Here is a 21,211-nt window from a genome sequence, read left to right on the forward strand (position 1 = left end):
TTAGAGGAAAAATCGTACATACGAGATCAACCTCGTAAACTGGGAAACAAGTAGTAGTTTGGAGCATAAACTGGAATACTGAATAGGATTATACTCCGCAAGTTTCTCTTTCAGTACTTGATCGCTAGGACCAAGCGAGATTAACTGTTGGCCTGCCCTTTATCCCTACTCTCCTTCTACGAGTATGGCAAGGATTCTTTCCGTTGCTTCGGCAGCTTGGTGGAACCAGTTATTTGTAGCCCCGTGTTTGACTTACCTGCTTGATCTCCGGCTGACAAGTTGCAAGCGTTCGCTGTTACTTAAAAGTTGGGCGTAGTAAGAGTGCAGGTATTCATAAACGGCCCTGATCATGTACTCCACTAGTTGCTAAACACGGTTCTCTTACCGATATTCAGTGGCTTAGAGGGGTTAGTAGTCGAATCCGTTGTATCAGCTCTTTGCCGTATGCTTTCCTGGCATAATTTATTGATGGTATTTTTTTTCAGGGTCGAACAGCACAGCTACATACTCAAAATACACATCATGGGGGTTAATGCGACCTAAATGGGATGGCGGATCGGTGTCCTCTGCGGATGTAGTTAGTAAAAACTACTGCATAGCAGGAGTGAACATTGGCATGTGGTTAGACCTTCATCCGGAGGCAGTGCAGCGATCTCTAAATGAAATATTTAAGCTGTATTCCAGTGGCAAAATACAGCCCTGCATTCATGCTGTTCTGCCCTTCGAAGATGTGAGTACCCTGTGCTAAGTATTTATAAACTTCCTAGGAAAAAGTCTCCTCTGTAACATTTGGATACTTGCAGGTGGCTGAAGGCATGACGCAACTATGCAGACGTGAGAACTTGGGAAAAGTGATTCTGGAGGTCAAGCAGAAGGCAGCTGAGACACCAGCTGTGGAAGTTGAAACTGCAGTAGAGCCACAGTCAGGAGCAGTGGAGGCAAAAGAAGCTGACCCAGAAGTGCAGAAGGAAGACTGCGCGCCTCCTGCGGAACCAACGGTGGTCGAACCCCCTCATGTGGAACAAGCAGAAGAGACTGTCGCAGAGGATACGACTGATGTCAGCGCGCCTTGATAAGGCGCTGCTGGGAATTTCAGGCTATATGGTGCCGTCAGTACAAATACTTCAGCTAAAATTTTATGGTTTTAATGGCTCTTCGTAAAACATTCGACAGTAGCAATTGCATATTATCCGGTGCTGTAAATTTATAAAGCCAAATGGCATTTTTAATGAAGTTAAATAATAAACAAAAATTAAGCTGCGAGTCACTCAATGTGTGAAACACCCCAACCCACCGCACAAACCTCGTGTACTGAACATGACGTACAGATCTGTACCGGTTCTCCGAAGGTAAAACATGTCAAACTTTAGGCAGAGTAATTTTAACCTGTAAAGCTAGACCAGTGTGTAAACCCAGCTAAGGTACGGTGAGTGTGCCAAACAGGTAAATGGACGACACCATCCGAGTGCTGGGTACTTCATAATTTTCAGATATTGTTCGTGGTGACAGAGCCATGTGAATTAACCTACTTTCCTTTGTCCAACTACATCCATTTCCGTGTCTGTTCTCCATCTTGCAGACATTTTTTCTGAGATACTGCAAGATTTTTCCAGATCACTTTCTTGGACTGTACGTTGCACATGACATTGCTTTAAAAAAAAAGATTAGTCCTAAAAATCAAGGAGAATGCTTTACGCCTTGGCGTAGATCCTTCAACCTTTCCTGTAGAATCAAACAGGGGTGCCAAACATACGAGATTAGAGCACCGTTTTGGCAATGACACTAACAACGAGAAAGTACTTCCTGGTAGATTCCGTAAATTATGAGGACAGTTCGAGAATCTGAGCTAAAATGATTATTTTCAAGCGAAAAATATTCACCGTTACTGCTTAAAACAAGTGAAGCTTGTTCTTCCACCTCATATTCTCAATTTTTCACCTTGTTTACTTGTGTGAACAAAACCCCAAGTTAAGAGGTATTAATGCGGCTTCATTAGTGTTCGTGAAGCAGTATCAGTAATGCTGTCCCAGTTATTAGTGTGTCCGGCATTTGAACTGAAGGCTCCACGTCGTATCCTATTTTTTTGAGCATCTTGCTTGATCTGTTCCTCTTCCAATCATTACATTCCAGTTATCTTCTACCCATTCCTCTCATGCCTTCCAGTTTCCCTAGAGAGGTAAGATTGTGTGGACGTCTACCTTGATTCCAGTGTTGCAGATTGACACCATTTTAAGATGGATACTGGCACTATCAAATTCGTACCGGCAGTACAATGCATTCAGGTTTACTTCCGCTTAATTTCACTAAAAAGCGAAGGAAAACAAAACCTCTGGAGTTGAAAAGGAAGACTACATAACGTGTAGCAACGGACTGTAGTGGCCACAAGGTTAGGCCTTAAATTAGCGTTGTGACCCTCTTTCAGAGCAGATCGATAGAGGTCGAAAGACATAATCAAAAACATCCATCGGCCAGAACAGTTGACAGCTGACGTCTTTGAAGATGTAACACGTCATTTTATTCTTTTGCTAGGCCAGTCTTTCCCATAAATGTTAGCGTGTCGCATACCTCCATCTTTTAATGACACTGGTTTTGGAAGGGTTATACAGTACAACGTGCTCGAGCAAATTCACTTGGATACACTTCAGAAGTTTTTATTCTTCACGTTCATCATTTGTTGCTGTCTACCTACTCAGCTTTTTTGCATCCTTGAAATTATTTTGAGCCTTAAGGAACTACACAGAAAACGCAGACTGTCGCGTTGCCACAGCAAAGCCCCCCACACCCAAAGCAAATCTGTGTTAAATCTCTTCATGTTACTTTGTACATGATAAACGTCATACGTCCGTTCTGAAGGCTTCGTTTCCCTCTCAGTATCAGTTTTGCAGGAAAAATTCAATGTGCAATGTGTTTGCGAAATAACTGTAGCTTCCTTTTCAAATTTATATACCTGTACGGTTAACCTTATTGGGCTGTCTCATATAAGCATTAAAAATATTATACTGTTCCATGAAGATGAGATGCTAGGACAGCTTATCTGCACATGTAATACTCAACCCTAACTTTTGTTCCTCCTGTATTGTTTGAGCCACAAGTCCTTCCTCTAAGGTATTAAGAAAATAGGGTACTGTACCAACATCGTATCTGGAGTCAGAATTCGGTTATTGGTTGCAATTACACTAATAACCCGTTATCGCCACATGACTTCCGTGTCCGTCCAGGCTGCGGTGAGTAACGGCAGCGAAACCAACGAACAGTAAATGCGAGGTGTCCTGCACCGGCCGTCGCATGTGACGCGCCAACTGCCCCCACAGCCACTAACCCGGATGTCAACAAATGTCTGCAGTAACCGTGCATCGATACAGGTAATCTCGTAGCTAGTTTCAAAGGGGTGGGGTGGAACAGGCTGCCGAGTCTTGGAGCGCTGTGCAGATACATGGTAGCGGATCGGTGCTGCTGGAAAGGAAGTCTGATACTTTGATATCAGGTGACCTAGCTGCACTTTGACAAGTCTCAAGTACAATTCCCCACTAGAATCTTCAGGCCGCACATGCACCACATTTATACATCGGTTTCTGGAAGTTGTGAAGTTGTATTTCAGGTGCTCCCTACGAAGAGTTGTTGTAAAGTCTTCCAAGGAAGCGTTTGAAATATGAAGTCAAGGTTGCTAGAAACTGGTGCATAAATGAGGTACATATGCGGCCTGAAGATGCCACACTGAATTGCCGAAACTTGTTGATATTTTAATAAATTTTCAAATTGCGCTGCTGTCTGGCCGGCCGCGGTGCCCGAGAAATGCTACGCACTTCAGTCCGGAACCACGCGACTGCCACGATCGCAGGTTCGAATCCTGCCTCCGGCATGGATTTGCGGCCAGACGGTTTGCGAGAAATCGGACAAGAATGCGCGACGTTGTTGCGATGACAGAACCCTCGCACGATTCAAATAGACATGGGGCCCCCTCCATGAGCGAACCAACTTGGTGACCAGACGAAAAGTTCAACTGTCACCTCCGTCAACATGTTAGTTATCTAGTAAGTGGATCACAGGATGCTGGGCTGTGATGTTATCCGTGCGTCTGGGTAACACTACGCATTAACACGGTTCATCAGGTGATAGATAGTGGACGAAACGCGAATTAGGGTAGCAATATGAAGAGCAGAGGGGAAGAAAAACCTCTGCGACAGTGGGATGGGTAGTAAGAGCAGTAGTGGCTTACTAGCTGCGATAGTGCATGCAAGGTTGGATTTGATAGTATGGGTATCAAGCATCATTACCGTGGCAAGCGAAGGCGATGTATCCCAGTTGCTGCAGCCGCTGCATTCCTGGAACGATCAAGATCGTTATATAGTAGTGGAAGATCGGCCATAGGTCGTCTCACTGTGTGGGGGATGTGTGGAGCTTGTCTGCACGCAGTGTACGGTACGGCTTCCCTGCGTGGTGCCATTTATTCGGCAGTGTGTTCCAGCTGGATAACCAGTAATGGCGTTTGATTAACGGGGGCTAACCTGTACCGTTGTTTGTGTGTGTTTGGCCATAGATGTTAGGTCCTTACAAGTATGTCTTTTGGTCTTTTATGTTTCCATCTATGGTCGTACTCATAGTTGCACAGATTCAGAATAAACGGGTTCTGCGAATGTCTGGAGTTTTTGTATAGTCTTGTGGTGAGTTTGTGGAGTACCTCCGTGAGAGTCTCAAGTCTGTATTCCCAGTGAAGGTCCGCGATGTGTGTGCATCGTGGAGCATTGCTTATGATTTTGAGTTCTTTGTTTTGTATGAGCTGTAGACGGGGCAAGCGTGTAGGCGCAGCGTATCCCCAGGCAGGAGCTGCATACGTCATCAGGGGTCGAATAAGTGTTACGTACCTGGACCCCGACACACTACTGTTCAGTGTGCTACGCCTGTTGAGCATAGGCTAGATCTGTTCGAACCTCACGCTTGCTCGGTTGGTCATGTGTTGTAAGTGGTCTCCCCCCCCCCCCCCCCCCCCCCCAAGTAATTTCTGGCACAGCCAGACACCAACGTATCTTTCTCGCGGAAACTTATTGGGCGTGCATGTAGAGTTATTGGTATGCAGTATCGGTATCTGCGCAGTTGCTTCGGTCTTCTAGTGAACAGAACGGCTTCGCACTTGTCTACGTGTACTCTAACACGCCATTTCTCCAACCAAGTCTCGGCCAATCTGAGTGCTGTCTGTAGGCGTGACGGAATGTTTGATGGTTTCCAATCTTGCGCGAGGACGGCTGTGTCATCCGCGTAGATTGCCATCGTTGTGTTGTGTGTGGTTGGGAGATCGTTTATGTAGAGGTTAAACAGTAGGGGCCCTAGGATGCTTCCCCTGGGTACTACCGCGTGTTTACCGTGTCGTGCAGATTGTTTTCCCTGCACGTCAGTGTTGAAACTCCTGTCTGTGGGGTATGAGTGTATTAGACGCATCAACGCGTCGGGGAATCCCGCCTCGCTCAGTTTGCGAATGAGGCCGTTGTGCCATAGACGGTCGAAAGCCTTTTCGAAGTCCAGGAACACCGCCCCTGTTGCTTCGTTTATGTGGAAGCAATATGTTATATGTTCAACGACCTGTAAGAGTTGTGTTATGGAGTGGTGATTCCTGGAGAGGAATTGCTCCGGTCTCAGGATGTCATTTGTTATGCAGTGCCTAGTGATGCGTTTGCGAATCACCTTCTCAACAATCTTACTGAGCGAGCTCAGAAGGCTGATGGGTCGTTAATTTTGTGGGAGGCTGTGGTCTTTATCCGGCTTCCTGAACATCAGGACCTTGGCCGCCTTCCAAAAGGCGGGGAAGTGTTGGTGTTTTAGTATGGCATTCGTTATGTGTGTGTTAGGTACTCAGTTGCTTTATCAGTGAACTCCTGGAGAACACGGTTTTGATTGCCGTCGTGGCCAGGGGCTTTCCTAGCAGCGGAGGAGACTTCGGCTCTGCTAGCATGTCGTATGTCGTTGCGCGATGGATGGGCTAGAATGCATGTAACCTCTTGGTCAGTAGCAAGTGTGAACACTGGATCTGATGGTACCAGCTTCGGTGTGAATGACGCTGCGAGTGTGCGGGCCATTAGTTCTGCTTTCTCATCCGCTGAGTATGCAGGTCCATCAGGCCCTTGAAGCGTTGGGGCATGTATTTTCCCCCTGGTGAAGTGTCGGGCTATTTGCCACACGCCAGGTCGCGCGGTGTCCAGCCCTTAGAGTTTTTAGTTTCACTGTTATGTTCTATGTGCTTGTATTTTACTGTGTACGATGCCCTGTAGCCTGTTAATGTGCCGTTTGAAGTACTGACGCCCGGTACGCTGCCATTGTCTCCTGATGAGATTCGTCATTGAGATTAGGCCCAGGATTTTCGGGGGCAGGGCCGCACTGTGTTGTTGTGAGGTGCGATCAGGTATGGTGCCCGCCATTGCGTCCTGGACGGCGTTAGTGAGGGTTTCTACTTTCTCGTCAATTTTTGCTGTTTCGTTAATTTCATGTATGCGTGGGATGTGGCTATCAAGAGTTTCCTCGAACCATGTCCAATTCGCACGCCCGTAGTCCAGCATCCTGCGTTGTTCCATGTGCTGCAGTGTCTTCTCAATGTATAGTATTACAGGTTGGTGGTTTGACGGCAGATCGTTTTCAACGGCAACGTTGAGTGTCGATGTAATGCCCTTGATGAGGGCCATGTCTAACACGTCTGGCCTGTGTCCCCTCTGATAGGGACTGTGCGTTGGTTCAATCGGCGCAAGTATAATCGACTCTTCATACTTTTAACTCCATAGACATTCTGCAAGAGCCAATGAATATCTGCGATGCTATGATTTTCTGCCAAAATAGTTAGTGACAGTTCTCTGTCTGGAACACACCTCTCTTACAGACGGAGTTTTGAGGGCGGCGTATAGTGACGTCACCTATCGACACTTGACACTGAAGCGGCAACATTTCACTATGTCCTACAACATTCAGCATATTTGGACTGAAAATGGCCGAGGGGGGAAAAGTGTTGTATTCTTTATCGAAAGACAGTCGTATTTGGATCCATTGTTACTGTTCTGATTGATTCGGCTTCACTGCTCTTTACTGACATTTATCTTTATATAAAGTCTGCTGCGTAAATTTCTGTTCCAATGTTAACAGACCCTGATGCTCCGAAAACAACGCGTGCCACCAGAGATGTTAACAGCTTCCTCACCACCTCCAGCTATCGAAGGAGCTGTTGATCAGTTATTCTGTAGTCAACGGGAAGCTGCTAAGATGACGAATAGTCGCGAAAAGGAGCAAATTAATTTTAAGAGCTTCTGTGGAACTCTGTGGAACTCTGTGGAACTCTGTGGAACTCTGTGGAACTCTGTGGAACTCTGTGGAACTCTGTGGAACGAAAAAGGTATGGCATATGCCGGACTGAAATATGGCCACAGCTTCAAGCACAATAATGTGTGCTCACATAACGATGAGCTCCAAATGACTGGCGTCGGGTTATTACTGTTTTACTATCAAATCTAACGTACGCTTTGATCCTGGAAGTAATTGCTTTTAATAAATACTCATTCTGTTCAGTCCAAGTCCTCAAACATGGGAGTCCAGTCACTTTTTATAGATACAGCTGTAATTCAATCCGACCTATTTCTCCTTGTCAAAATAATGCGTTTCTTCTATTTCGTTTATTCACAGTTTATAGTAGAGTTTTGCGATGACTACTGTACTCTTCTAGTGTTTTCGATGTCTCATTTCGTCGCCTTGATATTTCTTCCTCATTGATCTTCTATTTAATCAGCAGTACTTGAATCTCGTCGTTTCTGTCTTCTCTTCTACTTTAATCATTAAATCTTCGTTTCGCCCGTTTATGCAGGCTCGGATAGCTTTCGCTGTCTCCGTATTATATTCTCCACGTTTCACATATCGATTTTACTTCAAAGAAAACTGTTTCTTTTCCGCAAAATTGTCACTGTTTTCCTCGAATGAAACGCCACGCCCCTTCCGCCTGTCTTCACACTGCAACGTTTCAGATGCAACTGTTCCTTTACATTTGTCACTTTCCTGTCAACTAAAATTTACAGATTTTTTTCTCTTCTTCTGGACCAAAATTCTCTGTATTACATATAAATTACATAGACTTACACAGAACACGACATATTTAATGTGTAGAATGAATTCATTTCTATATAAAAAATAATGTACAAAAGCATGTTGTTAGTTTGTTAGGGGATAAATGTCCGTCACAGACATCTGATAGTGCCATCTCTTGTGCCTTCGTACCTAATCAGTCATTCAACTTCTGTAATGAATTAAATAATAATAATAATGGCTGATAACATACACATGCCACATGGTTGCTCATCTAAAGCCAGCTACATCTATCAGTAGCTGTAAAGTAAAGAGACAGTCATTAAAAATACCATATGTGGGTGTCAGTATCTAGACGTGCCATGACACTTTCCTGCCATTCCTTAATATGCATACAAATAATTGTACTGATGTTTTAAATTCAGCTGGATAGTACATAGTGAAATATTGGTTTTCCATGGAGTATTCTGAACACTCTCCGCCATAGATAATAAATGGCTAGTATCTAACATGAACTTTCAGATTGGCAACTAATGCTGCAAAGTAGCCATTAAGCCCCCTTTGTAGCAGTGAGACGAGCCGGCAAAGCAAGTTGTGGACCGGCGACTGTACAAACTGTTCCTTCCATCTCGGACGCTATGTTCGCCGCAACCAGTCCAACAGCTCAACCTGTCGCAACGGAAACCCAAGAGAATATGAGTACCGAAACACAGTGGCTAAAACAGACGAGTTTGCGGAAGCCGAAGTCGGGCAAGTTTCACAGGATCCTTTCAGCGGACTGCATCTGACAAAAAGTTGCTCTATAACCCCAACGTGACTACAGGATAACCAGGTCTAACATCCATTGAAAAGATAAACTGAATTATTGCAAAAGGGGTGTTCATGACACAATCATCTTGTTCAGTGGAACAGTAGATGAAATAGAACCATCTGCAAATGCCATGAGTAACATTCATCCCAATATCTAATTTACTGTTGAATATCAGACAGAATAGGGAATCAATCTTGATCTTAGAATGAAAAGGTTGACCCAAAAAGCGTACCTTTAAAATTCATGGAAAACGCGCCACTGTAGGTGTAATTATAAATAATTCTTCGTGCCACCCAGCGCAGCACAAAATGGCTTATAGCAGATCCGTGTTAAATCCTGTACATAAAATTTCCCTCGGTTGATCTGCCAAGGCGAAAGAAACCAAATTTATCAGAACTACAGGTAAAAATAATGGCTATAAGCTACACATAATTGACCACCTACATAATAAAATTAAATATACTAAATCACCTGCAGTTAACTCACAATCAGCTGCACAAAAGGAAATGTCGACATGCATTCCCTTCCTAGGAAGTACCTCACACCACATTTCCAGTCATTTCCAAAGCACAAGAGTGTAAATAAATTTTCACAGCAATAACACTGTGCAACAATACATTATCCGCATCAACAAAACCACTAGCCTAGGCCTAGGCCTAGAAAAATCAGGAATTTACAAGATTTGTGACAACTGACAAGCTTTTATCTTTGACAGACCTTTAGTTATAAGATATTGTGCACACATTAACGCATTTAGACTACAAATTTACATAAATCTGCAAGAGCCACTCACATGGATGGAAAATTTTCTTAACTGTGAATTTTCGACCTTGAAAGTCCATATTTTACAATTTGGACACTGATTAATGAAGACTTACATATATTACGTACCACTAACAAAGGCAGGAAACAGACCTCTTAGAGTAACTAGAAACAGTTCACTTCAATACATTCTAAACGAGCAGCTGGAGGTAGCTAATAAAAAAATTTCCAAATAATTTGCTTGGGCTGTTCGCAGAAATCAAACACAAATAGGGCCCTTAGTCACAACTCTGAAAAAAAAACCTGAAAACAATATCGCCTATTGTCTTTTAATAATAAACTTATACGTACAATGCAAACATTTTCCTATGGTTAACGTCTTGCGCATCATCTTTCTCTTTTTACATCCTTGATCAGTAGGACATTTGTATTTTTGCTTAATGATAATCTTTGCATCGTAACCAAAACAAGTGCATAGTGACCTGGAAAACCACACGGACCACAACAAAACAAACAGTCATCTCCTGGAACGTATTGTGGAAGCAGTTAACGTGATGGTGATCAAAACCTCCATGAACCTGAAAATATTAGCCGCCTTAATATGGGCGGGTTAGCTCGAAATCGGTTATGGCACTGAAATAAAACGTTTAAAAAATATTTGTGGGTGGTTGCGTCATTAACAAACACCCAGATGTATGTTTGCATAAGGTCTCGAGTTCGATAACCTGCCGGTTCGAATATTTTCTCCACTCCGGAACTGGTGTTATCGTCATCATCATTTCATCCTCATCAACATGAAAGTCACCTAATGTGCCGTCATCTGGAAAAACTAGCAACTCGGCGGTCGAAATACCCCACGTGGGATATATGGGCCACCATGCCATACGTTCATTTGTTTGTGTAGGCAGTTTCACTACAGTTCAGTTATCTTAAAGCTGGGAGCAGCAAAACTAGCAAACCAAACTCGGGGGAAATCGAGGAGAAATTGAGATTTTTTTAAAAAAAAAAAAAAAGAAATTGTAAGTTACACACGCACGCACACACACACGCACGACGAGGGAAGACTCGAACCTCCGACGTGAGCCGCGCGAACCATGGCAAAGCGTCCTAGACCACGCGGGTACCACACACGTCAAGAAATTAAGTATCTAGAAATATATATTACTCGCAGAATAGTGCTCAAGTCCAGCATGAAAAAAGTTTCGTGTGTTTATGGGACAGCTTCAAGATAAATCGGTAGGTATCTCGCAATACAAATTGTGTAAAATGTTACTAAGAACCCATTCGGGACCTTGAGTACGTTGACATGTTTGTGAATCTGACCAACAGTTTCCCCACTCCACGAAAATTCTGAAATAGGACAAAGACTTAGTGGCTGACAACTGTGTGGAAATGTGCGCTAAGAACCTGAAGCCATTTGGCAGTATATAAATTTCTGACATACGTGGCTCATATTATAAACACCGCCCTGAAGCATGTTCTGAGCGAACAGCATTTGGAAGACGATGTGCCACATGTATTAGTCACTCTTAACTCAGTTAGGGCTATGGTTTACCACTTAAAAAGATCTCTTTTCAAGATTCTTAAAGCAGTGTGTTTCAACTCGTTGGAATAGTTAATCTGACATGCTTCAGTCAGTACATTCTCATACTCAGTAAGTGAAGGGTGTTTTAGGTAACGAAGGCGTCTCTGATAAACTGTTAGATTAAGATCACTTTATAACAGGCCACCTTACGACATTTTTAAGCCATATTTGATCTAGAGGGTGACGCGGAGCCAGTCTTAAATTTAATTCTACCATTGTTTTGTGCTTTAAAAGCACATTGTACTATGCGTGATAACGTAAAAGAGTGTAATTTTATTTCATCTGAATCTTGTAGCACCTCTTTTGAGGTTTGAATTTTAATATAAATGTATTTTCAGTACCTGAAACCTTTGAAGCAAATTGCCGGCGCTTTTCTAGAGTACAAAATGGATGTCATTACGTTATATAAAATAGCAGTATTTGTGGTATCTAACCTGTAAGTACCGCATACTAAAGAAGCTAACCGACTACAAAAATGAGTGTTTACCAAGCGGATCGACAGATATGTACAGGAGGTAAGTTTCTAAGGTTATGTAGCTATTTTTGTAATTATGTCCTGGGTAACAAGTGGTAAGATCCCAATACTATTCTGAAAGTATTAATTTGAGCTTATAATTAGTACCCAATCACAGCAGCTTAAAGCAAATGCAAGAGATTACAAAAAGACGAGATTTGAGTATTGGGCGGAAGATTCTCCTCTCCTAGAAGATGAAGTCAGTACATACTTGCAAGAAAGCTATATGAGCTACGAAAATATTCTACACTGGTGGAAAAATAACTCCCAACGGCTTCATCGGCTTTCTCGTGTGGCAGGAAAAATATTAAATATACCTGCAACGAGAGCTTTAAGCGAGAGTCTTCAGTTGTAAAGGAAATATAATTTGTGAATAACGATCACGCCTTCATGCAGAAAGACTTAACGTTCTCTTCGTAATTCACTCAAATTCTAGTCAGTACACACATTAAGAATGCAATCAGCTATAATGCATCAGAAGTATAAACCATAAACAATAAATAAGAAAACATGAGGTAAAATTTTGTGTTTAAATCCACTGAGTTCTTTGTGGCACTTTATCGGACAGGATTTCTGAGGTAGAGAATTATTTGAATTACAAGATATTATCATGCCATCCATTTTGTTTAGAGATTAAACTTTTCTATTTTAATTCTCTAAAGCGTCATTTATTATTCTTCCAGCTGCAGGTGGTGGCACATGTCGGCACTAATGACGTGTGTCGCTTTGGATCTGAGGAAATTCTCTCTGGATTCCAGCGGCTATCTGATTTGGTGAAGGCTGCCGGTCTTGCTTACGAGATGAAGGCAGAGCTCACCATCTGCAGCATCGTTGACAGAACCGACTGCGGACCTTTGGTGCAGAGCCGGGTGGAGGGTCTGAATCAGAGGCTCAGACGGTTTTGCGACCGTATTGGCTGCAGATTCCTTGACTTGCGCCATAGGGTGGTGGGGTTTCGGGTTCCGCTGAATAGGTCAGGAGTTCCCTACACTCAGCTGGCGGCTACACGGGTAGCGGAGGCTGTGTGGCGTGGACTGGGCGGTTTTTTAGGTTAGAAGGCCTCGGGAAAGTGCGGGATGGGCTGCAATGTCAAAGGGTGCTTGGCAATTACAGGACGTGCTTGGATCAAGGAACAGTCGGAATTATAGTTGTAAATTGTTGTAGTTCTGCAGAAATTTTTACGAAGTCTCAGACGGTGTTCAGCAAAGATAGATTAGGCAGAATTGGTGGTGGAGTGTTTGTGTCTGTCAGTAGTGGTTTATCTTGTAGTGAAGTCGAAGTAGATACTCTGTGCGAATTGGTGTGGGTGGAGGTTATACTTAACAGCCGAATTAAGTTAATAATTGGCTCCTTCTACCGACCCCCAGACTCCGATGATACATTTGCGGAACAGTTCAGAGAAAGTTTGAGTCTCGTAACAAATAAATACCCCACTCATACGGTTATAGTTGGTGGGGACTTCAACCTACCCTCGGTATGTTGGCAAAAATACTTGTTCAAAACCGGTGGTAGGCATAAAACGTCTTCCGAGATTGTCCTAAATGCATTCTCCGAAAATTGTTTCGAGCAGTTAGTCCACGAACCCACACTTGACCTCTTGGCCACAAACAATCCAGAGCTGATAGAGAGCATCATGACTGATACAGGGATTAGTGATCACAAGGTCATTGTAGCTAGGCTCAATACCATTTCTTCCAAATCCATCAGAAACAAACGCAAAATAATTTTATTTAAAAAAGCGGAGAAAGTGCCACTAGAAGCCTTCCTAAAAGACAATTTCCATTCCTTCCGAACTGACTATGCGAATGTAGACGAGATGTGGCTCAAATTCAAAGATATAGTAGCAACAGCAATTGAGATATTCATACCTCATAAATTGGTAAGAGATGGAACGGATCCCCCGTGGTACACAAAAAAGGTCCGAACGCTGTTGCAGAGGCAACGGAAAAAGCATGCGAAGTTCAGAAGAACGCGAAATCCCGAAGATGGGCTAAAATTTACAGACGCGCGAAATTTGGCACGTACTTCGATGCGAGATGCCTTTAATAGGTTCCACAACGAAACATTGTCTCGAAATTTGGTAGAAAATCCGAAGAAATTCTGGTCGTATGTAAAGTACACAAGCGGCAAGACGCAGTCAATACCTTCGCTGCGCAGTGCCGATGGTACCGTTATCGACGACTGTGCCGCTAAAGCGGAGTTATTGAACGCAGTTTTCCGAAATTCCTTCACCAGGGAAGACGAATGGAATATTCCAGAATTTGAAACACGAACATCTGCTAGCATGAGTTTCTTAGAAGTAGATACCTTAGGGGTTGCGAAGCAACTCAAATCGCTTGATACGGGCAAGTCTTCAGGTCCAGATTGTATACCGATTAGGTTCCTTTCACATTACGCTGATACTATAGCTCCCTGCTTAGCACTCATATACAACCGCTCGCTCACCGATAGATCTGTACCTACAGATTGGAAAATTTCGCAGGTCGTACCAGTGTTCAAGAAGGGTAGTAGGAGTAATCCATTTAACTACAGACCTATATCATTGACCTCGGTTTGCAGTAGGGTATTTGGAGCATATACTGTATTCAAACATTATGAATCACCTCGAAGGGAACGATCTATTGACACGTAATCAGCATGGCTTCAGAAATCAGCATGGCTTCTTGTGCAACGCAGCTAGCTCTTTATTCGCACGAAGTAATGGCCGCTATCGACAGGGGATCTCAAGTTGATTCCGTATTTCTAGATTTCCGGAAAGCTTTTGACACCGTTCCTCACAAGCGACTTCTAATCAAGCTGCGGAGCTATGGGGTATCGTCTCAGTTGTGCGACTGGATTCGTGATTTCCTGTCAGGAAGGTCGCAGTTCGTAGTAATAGACGGCAAATCATCGAGTAATACTGAAGTGATATCAGGTGTTCCCCAGGGAAGCGTCCTGGGACCTCTACTGTTCCTGATCTATATAAATGACCTGGGTGACAATCTGAGCAGTTCTCTTAGACTGTTCGCAGATGATGCTGTAATTTACCGTCTAGTAAGGTCATCCGAAGACCTGTATCAGCTGCAAAGCGATTTAGAAAAGATTGCTGTATGGTGTGTCAGGTGGTAGTTGACGCTAAATAACGAAAAGTGTGAGATGATCCACATGAGTTCCAAAAGAAATCCGTTGGAATTCGATTACTCGATAAATAGTACAATTCTCAAGGCTGTCAATTCAACTAAGTACCTGGGTGTTAAAATTACGAACAACTTCAGTTGGAAGGACCACATAGATAATATTGTCGGGAAGGCGAGCCAAAGGTTGCGTTTCATTGGCAGGACACTTAGAAGATGCAACAAGTCCACTAAAGAGACAGCTTACACTACACTCGTTCGTCCTCTGTTAGAATATTGCTGCGCGGTGTGGGATCCTTACCAGGTGGGATTGACGGAGGACATCGAAATGGTGCAAAAAAGGGCAGCTCGTTTTGTATTATCGCGTAATAGGGGAGAGAGTGTGGCAGATATGATACACGAGTTGGGATGGAAGTCATTACAGCATAGACGTTTTTCGTCGCAGCGAGACCTTTTTACGAAATTTCAGTCACCAACTTTCTCTTCCGAATGCGAAAATATTTTGTTGAGCCCAACCTACATAGGTAAGAATGATCATCAAAATAAAATAAGAGAAATCAGAGCTCGAACAGAAAGGTTTAGGTGTTCGTTTTTCCCGCTCGCTGTTCGGGAGTGGAATAGTAGAGAGATAGTATGATTGTGATTCGATGAACCCTCTGCCAAGCACTTAAATGTGAATTGCAAAGTAGTCATGTAGATGTAGATAAGCAATTTTCAATTATTTAAGTTTGATAAAATGGTGAAATATATATTAGGAGGATTTGCTTTGGTCAAAATAACTCGTGTAGTAGAACTGAAGGATATTTTACAAATATTTACGTCTGTTCTAGAAAATAAAATATTCATTAGCTATCTATTAAGGCAATACAGAATGCAGGTTGCTTAAATAAACTATTTTATGTGAATTTCCATATACACAACGGAGTATAATTTCATTGCTGCGTTTGTGTATCACCGGGAGTTTCACTTTAGGGTTTGGAAGCTGAAGTCCTATCCATTGCCTAAAAATCCGTATAAAAATAGCCTAAAACACTCGTATATGGACCTAAAGCCTGAAAATAGGGCGGCAAATTAAATCAAATTATAATAAAAAATTCTGATGGTATGCAACGTAGTGTGAAGAAAGCATAATACGAACGAAAAGCTTCTTCTTTCAGGCACATATATTTTTTAGATTAACGTAGTATCAAAAACGAAATTCGTGTTTGCTAAAATGGATTTGGTGAATATGGCCACGTGGAATGAATTGAGGGAACCTTCAATACACTTCCTGGAAAAAGTAATTAAAATTGTTATAACTGGGTTCATATTTGTATGAAACACACGTAAGTTACAGGAAGTAGACTTCCAAAACCTTAGTTGGCGTAGCAATATAACAGTCATCTTTAGGTTCTTAGGTGCAGAGGCTCTCGATTTTGAGAGATAGTTCTGCTTATTACAGGAAACATATACTTGAGGTGAGCTATGATGGTTCGAACTGAGGATAGCCAGAACTAGTCGAAAGAAGGCGAAGTTGCAAATAAAGCCATTTATGGCTAAAATAAACAATCCAGAAATAATGCCGGAAAGTAAAAACAAAAAACAGATAAAATCCACTATTTTCAGGCCTACAACGACCAAAATGTATACACAGCACTGTGGGCCTCATCTTATGATACACGAGTAGAAAAGAAGTATCCATCAATTTTCGAGTCCTGACGAAGGCGTGGAGAACAAACCGCTACGTAGGATAGCTCAGCGGGAAGACGGGCAGGAAAATAACACTCCTCTGCCTTTCTTGGTTCGGGCATAGTTTGGCTTGGTTGTGCGTAAAGCACCTGATAATTCTGCTGGTATAGTGTTCCAGCTGTTCGGCCTGGCTAACAGCAAGCGTGGGAGGATTAAAAGCGGTTTATGTGCATCCCTGTACGACGCGCTTCTGCTGTACAAAAGTTGGATGCGGCCGGTAAGTCGTTGGATGTTGGACTCTGCAGTTCGTACTAACGGTGTGGCGGTGATGCAGTGTGGAGTAACACAATATTGGATGTAGAAGTAGATGTTGATTTCGTAGCTGAATTAAGGTATGCTACTGGTTATTGTTTTAGTTTTAATTGACAGCAAAGATACTGTTTTTCTGATCTTGAATCTAGGTCTAATCACATTCGCTGATGCGCAGGGCTGCGAAAACAGTTTCAATGTATCAGAAAGTTTCTGTTTTGTACAGTTCAGATGAATATGCGATTGCATTTGCGAAATTCCGAATCCCAAACAAAATGAGAAGACAACCCGTCTAGTGCAATGAAAACTTTGACTGCGAATGCCAAAAGCTTGATGAAATGCATACGAAAGAGAAATAGACAAGTGAATAGACGTAGTGTGTCACGTTGGGACGGGTTTGGGAGCAGCAATGCGAAGCGTATCTCCATTGTATACAATTAACTTATTGCGAATAATGTGCAGAAATAATGACTGTCTGTTGGTCAGAATTTTTGAGCTGCAGAGCACTGCCAAAACTTTATTCACAGGACTTTATTTACAAATCAACAACGTAAATTTAATACATCTACGAGTCAACAACGTAAATTTAATATACCTATTAAAATGCAAGTGCACCTATTTATTGGCACACAAGTTTCACAGAAGAATGTTGCATCTCGCTGCATGAATTGCACCTAACTTGAAGTGCTTACAGACATGTTGCCGGTTTAGCACAGACAGTGTCCTACTTCAAAATAGATAGAAAAGTGACTGGTCCCCTCATTAGCAAATGGTAGTTCTAAATCAGTTACTCAGTTTATAAGAAAAAATGAAGACATATTTAAAGAAAATTAACTTTTATTCGATCCCTTCGCATCGCTGTTTAATAGAAGGTGAGTCACCAACTACCCTTAATATATGAGGGCTGTCCCTTCGTGGATGCCACCACTTTTTCTCTCATATTCCCACCTTTAACAATTCACCCACTAAAAATTCAACAGTTCATACACAGATGTACAACGCAACAGTAATATCGCCTTTTTTTCTTTCCAATCACATCCTAACATATTTTTTGGATAAACAAAAGGAGGATCTTCTGTTGCTAAATGTCTCTCAATAAAAACCTTCGTATTACCCCAAAATTTCTCATTGCAGACACATCGTGACGTAGCAATACGTTTGCTCACAACGCTTAGAAGAAGAGGCATGGAGATCACCTCTCAGCCCCTCTTTTGTCAGAGTCTCACTTGGCCTCCATATTCTCACCATTCGTGTATCCTCCAATCTTGGATATACGGCATTTGCATCTACGTTATTTTGACGAGTAAAGATACATCTAGCTGTCTGCAATCAAGTCGCAGAACCCTGCTAATTCTCTCGAAATCGCAACACACTGCCACGCGCAGTATTGCATTAGTTAGAACGCTGTCTATCTAGGAGTCTGACACTGTACGTTAATGTGACCATCACGATAGTCCAAATAGCACTGATACACGCGCTTTTTATAAAATCGGTAAAATTAACAACGAAACCTGTATTTACATGTGTCTTATTGACGAATTTCTCTCCTTCTTCGATGAGGAATCTACATTGCACAGGCAACTGTGAATGTTCTAGCAACTGTTAGCCGGGATGCGTCCCCACCACTCAAATGCAGTACACGTTCTATCTACTATTCGTTAATCCCATCTAGTAATGATCCCGTACCACGCAGATATACCAGAGAGGAAGGGCAAACAAGTACGGCCTATGGCCGTCTTATTTGATTTATTTTGTATAGATTTTCTGTGTCTCGGAAGTGTTGTGGGAATATATCACAGTGTTCACCCCACCCATCCATGTGACGCAAACGGTGCTGTAATCACATTATTGCCTCCATTTCAGAGTATTTAGAAGACGCGACACGTTAAACAATATCGAAATGTTACTATTAAATCCCAGAGAGAATTATGCTACAATATTTCGGAGAAACGAATCACTTTCGGCGCATTGCAAACGCCATGCAGACACCTCAAGTTTGTCTGTAACGGTTATTTTTTCTCTTTTTAAATATAGTGCGACTATACCAGCAGATGCAGCTTATATTAGTGTCTGCTAGTAAATATCCGGATTCTGCCGATCAGATTGCATATCACAAGAAAGGTCCTGGAGTGTCCCATGTAATTTTCCGCTCACTGATCCAGAATTCAACAGCAGCTTTAATTCTTGCTGCTGAGGTTTTCTTTGATGTAGCTTGTAAGGAAAGGCTGGTGAAACCAAGTCATCCTTCAGTGACCGAAACAAAATTTGGTTGAATTTTGTCTGGTAGGATGCCTTCAGCTCTATGCAACATGCCTCGTTCAACAGTGACCTCATGCTTTGTTAGAGGTGACAATTCAAATTCCAAACTGCAAAGGTTTTGCGAGTTAGAGGAACTGTCTACGGAAATGATGAGTAAGCAGGATAAAATATGTGACGCTCACTTTCAGCACCACGCAGCACGAGATGAAGAATGGAGATTTGTGGTTCGACTACCTGTGAAACCTGACTGAAAACCCTTAGGTGAACCAAGACAAACCTCTCAGAGAATGGCGCATCTTCATATTTAAAAGGCAACCGAATTTGCAGAAGGAATATGCTTCATTAATGAATTAATATGTCGAACTGGGACACGTGGAGATCTCTAATTCTCAAGGTATTATTGGTCCAAGGTGTTACCTTCCACATCATGCTCCCTTCAAAGACTGCATCTCCACTACTAATTTGAGGGCAATATTTGATGGCTCTGCTGCCACTTCTAATGAAGTATCTCTCGATGATATCCTGATAGTTGGTCCCACTGTCCAGCCAGATATATTTTCCATTATTAAAAAAATTTAGCTCCTTTCATGTGGCTCTGTCAGCTGACACAGCAAAAATGTATCGCCAAGCGTCTCTCCATCCTGATGAGAGGAACTTCCAGAGAATTGTGTGGCGGGAATCACTGTCTGAATCGATGCAAGAATACAGACTGTGTACGCTCACTTATGGGACCGCTCCTGCTGCCTTTCTTGCTACCAGCTGTCTTCAACAGTTGGCTTTGGAAAATCAAAACAGGTTTCCAATGGCATCGCAAGCATCGATGTCTAGCTTTTATGTGGACGACTTCTTATGTGGATCAGGTACAGAACCTGAAGCTCAGGAACTTCAATTCAGCTGACTCAGCTACTTGCTTCTGGGGGTTTCCACTGAGGAAATAGTGTTCCAATAGTCACAAGGTCATGGAAAAAATTCCTGTGCAGGACAGAGAAGCGTATTTGCCTTGTCATCTTACTGGTGAACAAGACATAAAAACGTTAGGGATATTATAGCATCCTGCTGGTGACACATTCGTGTGCCATGTGCAGCTCAAGAGTCATCGGCTCTCAAACTTTACCCAGCACATTGTTGAGTCTACAGTAGCATCAATCTATGACCCGCTGGGGCTTAGAGTTCCAGCAGTCATAAGACGTAAATTGTTTTTGTAGTGCTTGTGTCAACTAAGCCTTGATTGGGATGAAATACTTCCATCCAACCTCACTGCGAATGGAATGCTGTTTGTGTGCAACTGCCTTCCCTAAATGGTTTTTTAATTAACAGGAAGATTATTCCTTGCCCCCAGTATGTTAAATTATAAATTCATGGTTTTTGTGATACTTCACAGGTGGCATATGGTGCGTGTGTATACGTGAGATGTGTTTCTCCCAACAACAGTGTGTTGGTCTCATTGGCTGCAGCCAGATGTGGGTTGTCTCTGTAAAACAACAGTCTCTTCCACGACTGAAATTGTGTGGTGCTCTGCTTCTTGCTCGTCTCATTCACAAGGTGGCCAATGTCTTAAACATCATAGATAGTGACAACACTGAAAGGGTCCTGTAGCTACGTTTCATTAGTCTGGTAGCCCACTTTTACTAGCATTTCTCTTTCTTTTCCTTGTTTGTCTTTATTCATTACTGATTGAATGAATGTGGTTTTGTGTCATGTTGCTAGATGGTGGCGTACTCTGCTGCAGAAAGTCTGCGATAGTTGCACAGATTCAGCAGCAGTTGTACAGAATAGCCACCTCTCAAACTGGTCAAGTAGGCAAAGTGGTTAAAGAGGTTTGTGCTGCTTGTGAGAAATCTACCTGCGTTAAGCTGTCGGCACAGGGACCGTGTGCACTCGGGCACGCGAGTGTACTGCGAAACGTGTACCGTTTCACGAGCCATTGCAGTCACTTATCAGGCAACCGCAGTTGTATGTATGACTCACACGAATGATTTTAGGTGTATATTATAGCGGTGAATATATCGATGTTTTTCTTTAATGTTTTAGGAATTAATGTTATCAGGAATTGTGTACATGCCTCTCATCCTTGTCTTGGGAATAAATGAATTTGTTCACAATTTTCTCTTTTATTCCGAGGTTACAATTTTGCACCTGAGCCA

General features: G+C 42.6%; 1 protein-coding gene across 1 annotated transcript in view; it reads left to right on the forward strand.

Moving 5' to 3' along the window:
- LOC126267393 (synaptic vesicle membrane protein VAT-1 homolog) overlaps window positions 1–21,211 on the forward strand; it is a 118,285-nt gene that overhangs the window by 70,912 nt on the left and 26,162 nt on the right. The window contains exon 7 of the mRNA XM_049972591.1: window positions 486–730. Coding sequence (XP_049828548.1) covers window positions 486–730 — 245 coding nt within the window. The remainder of the gene's footprint in view (window positions 1–485; window positions 731–21,211) is intronic.

This window comes from Schistocerca gregaria, chromosome 4 (assembly GCF_023897955.1).
Source record: "Schistocerca gregaria isolate iqSchGreg1 chromosome 4, iqSchGreg1.2, whole genome shotgun sequence".
NCBI lineage: Eukaryota > Metazoa > Arthropoda > Insecta > Orthoptera > Acrididae > Schistocerca > Schistocerca gregaria.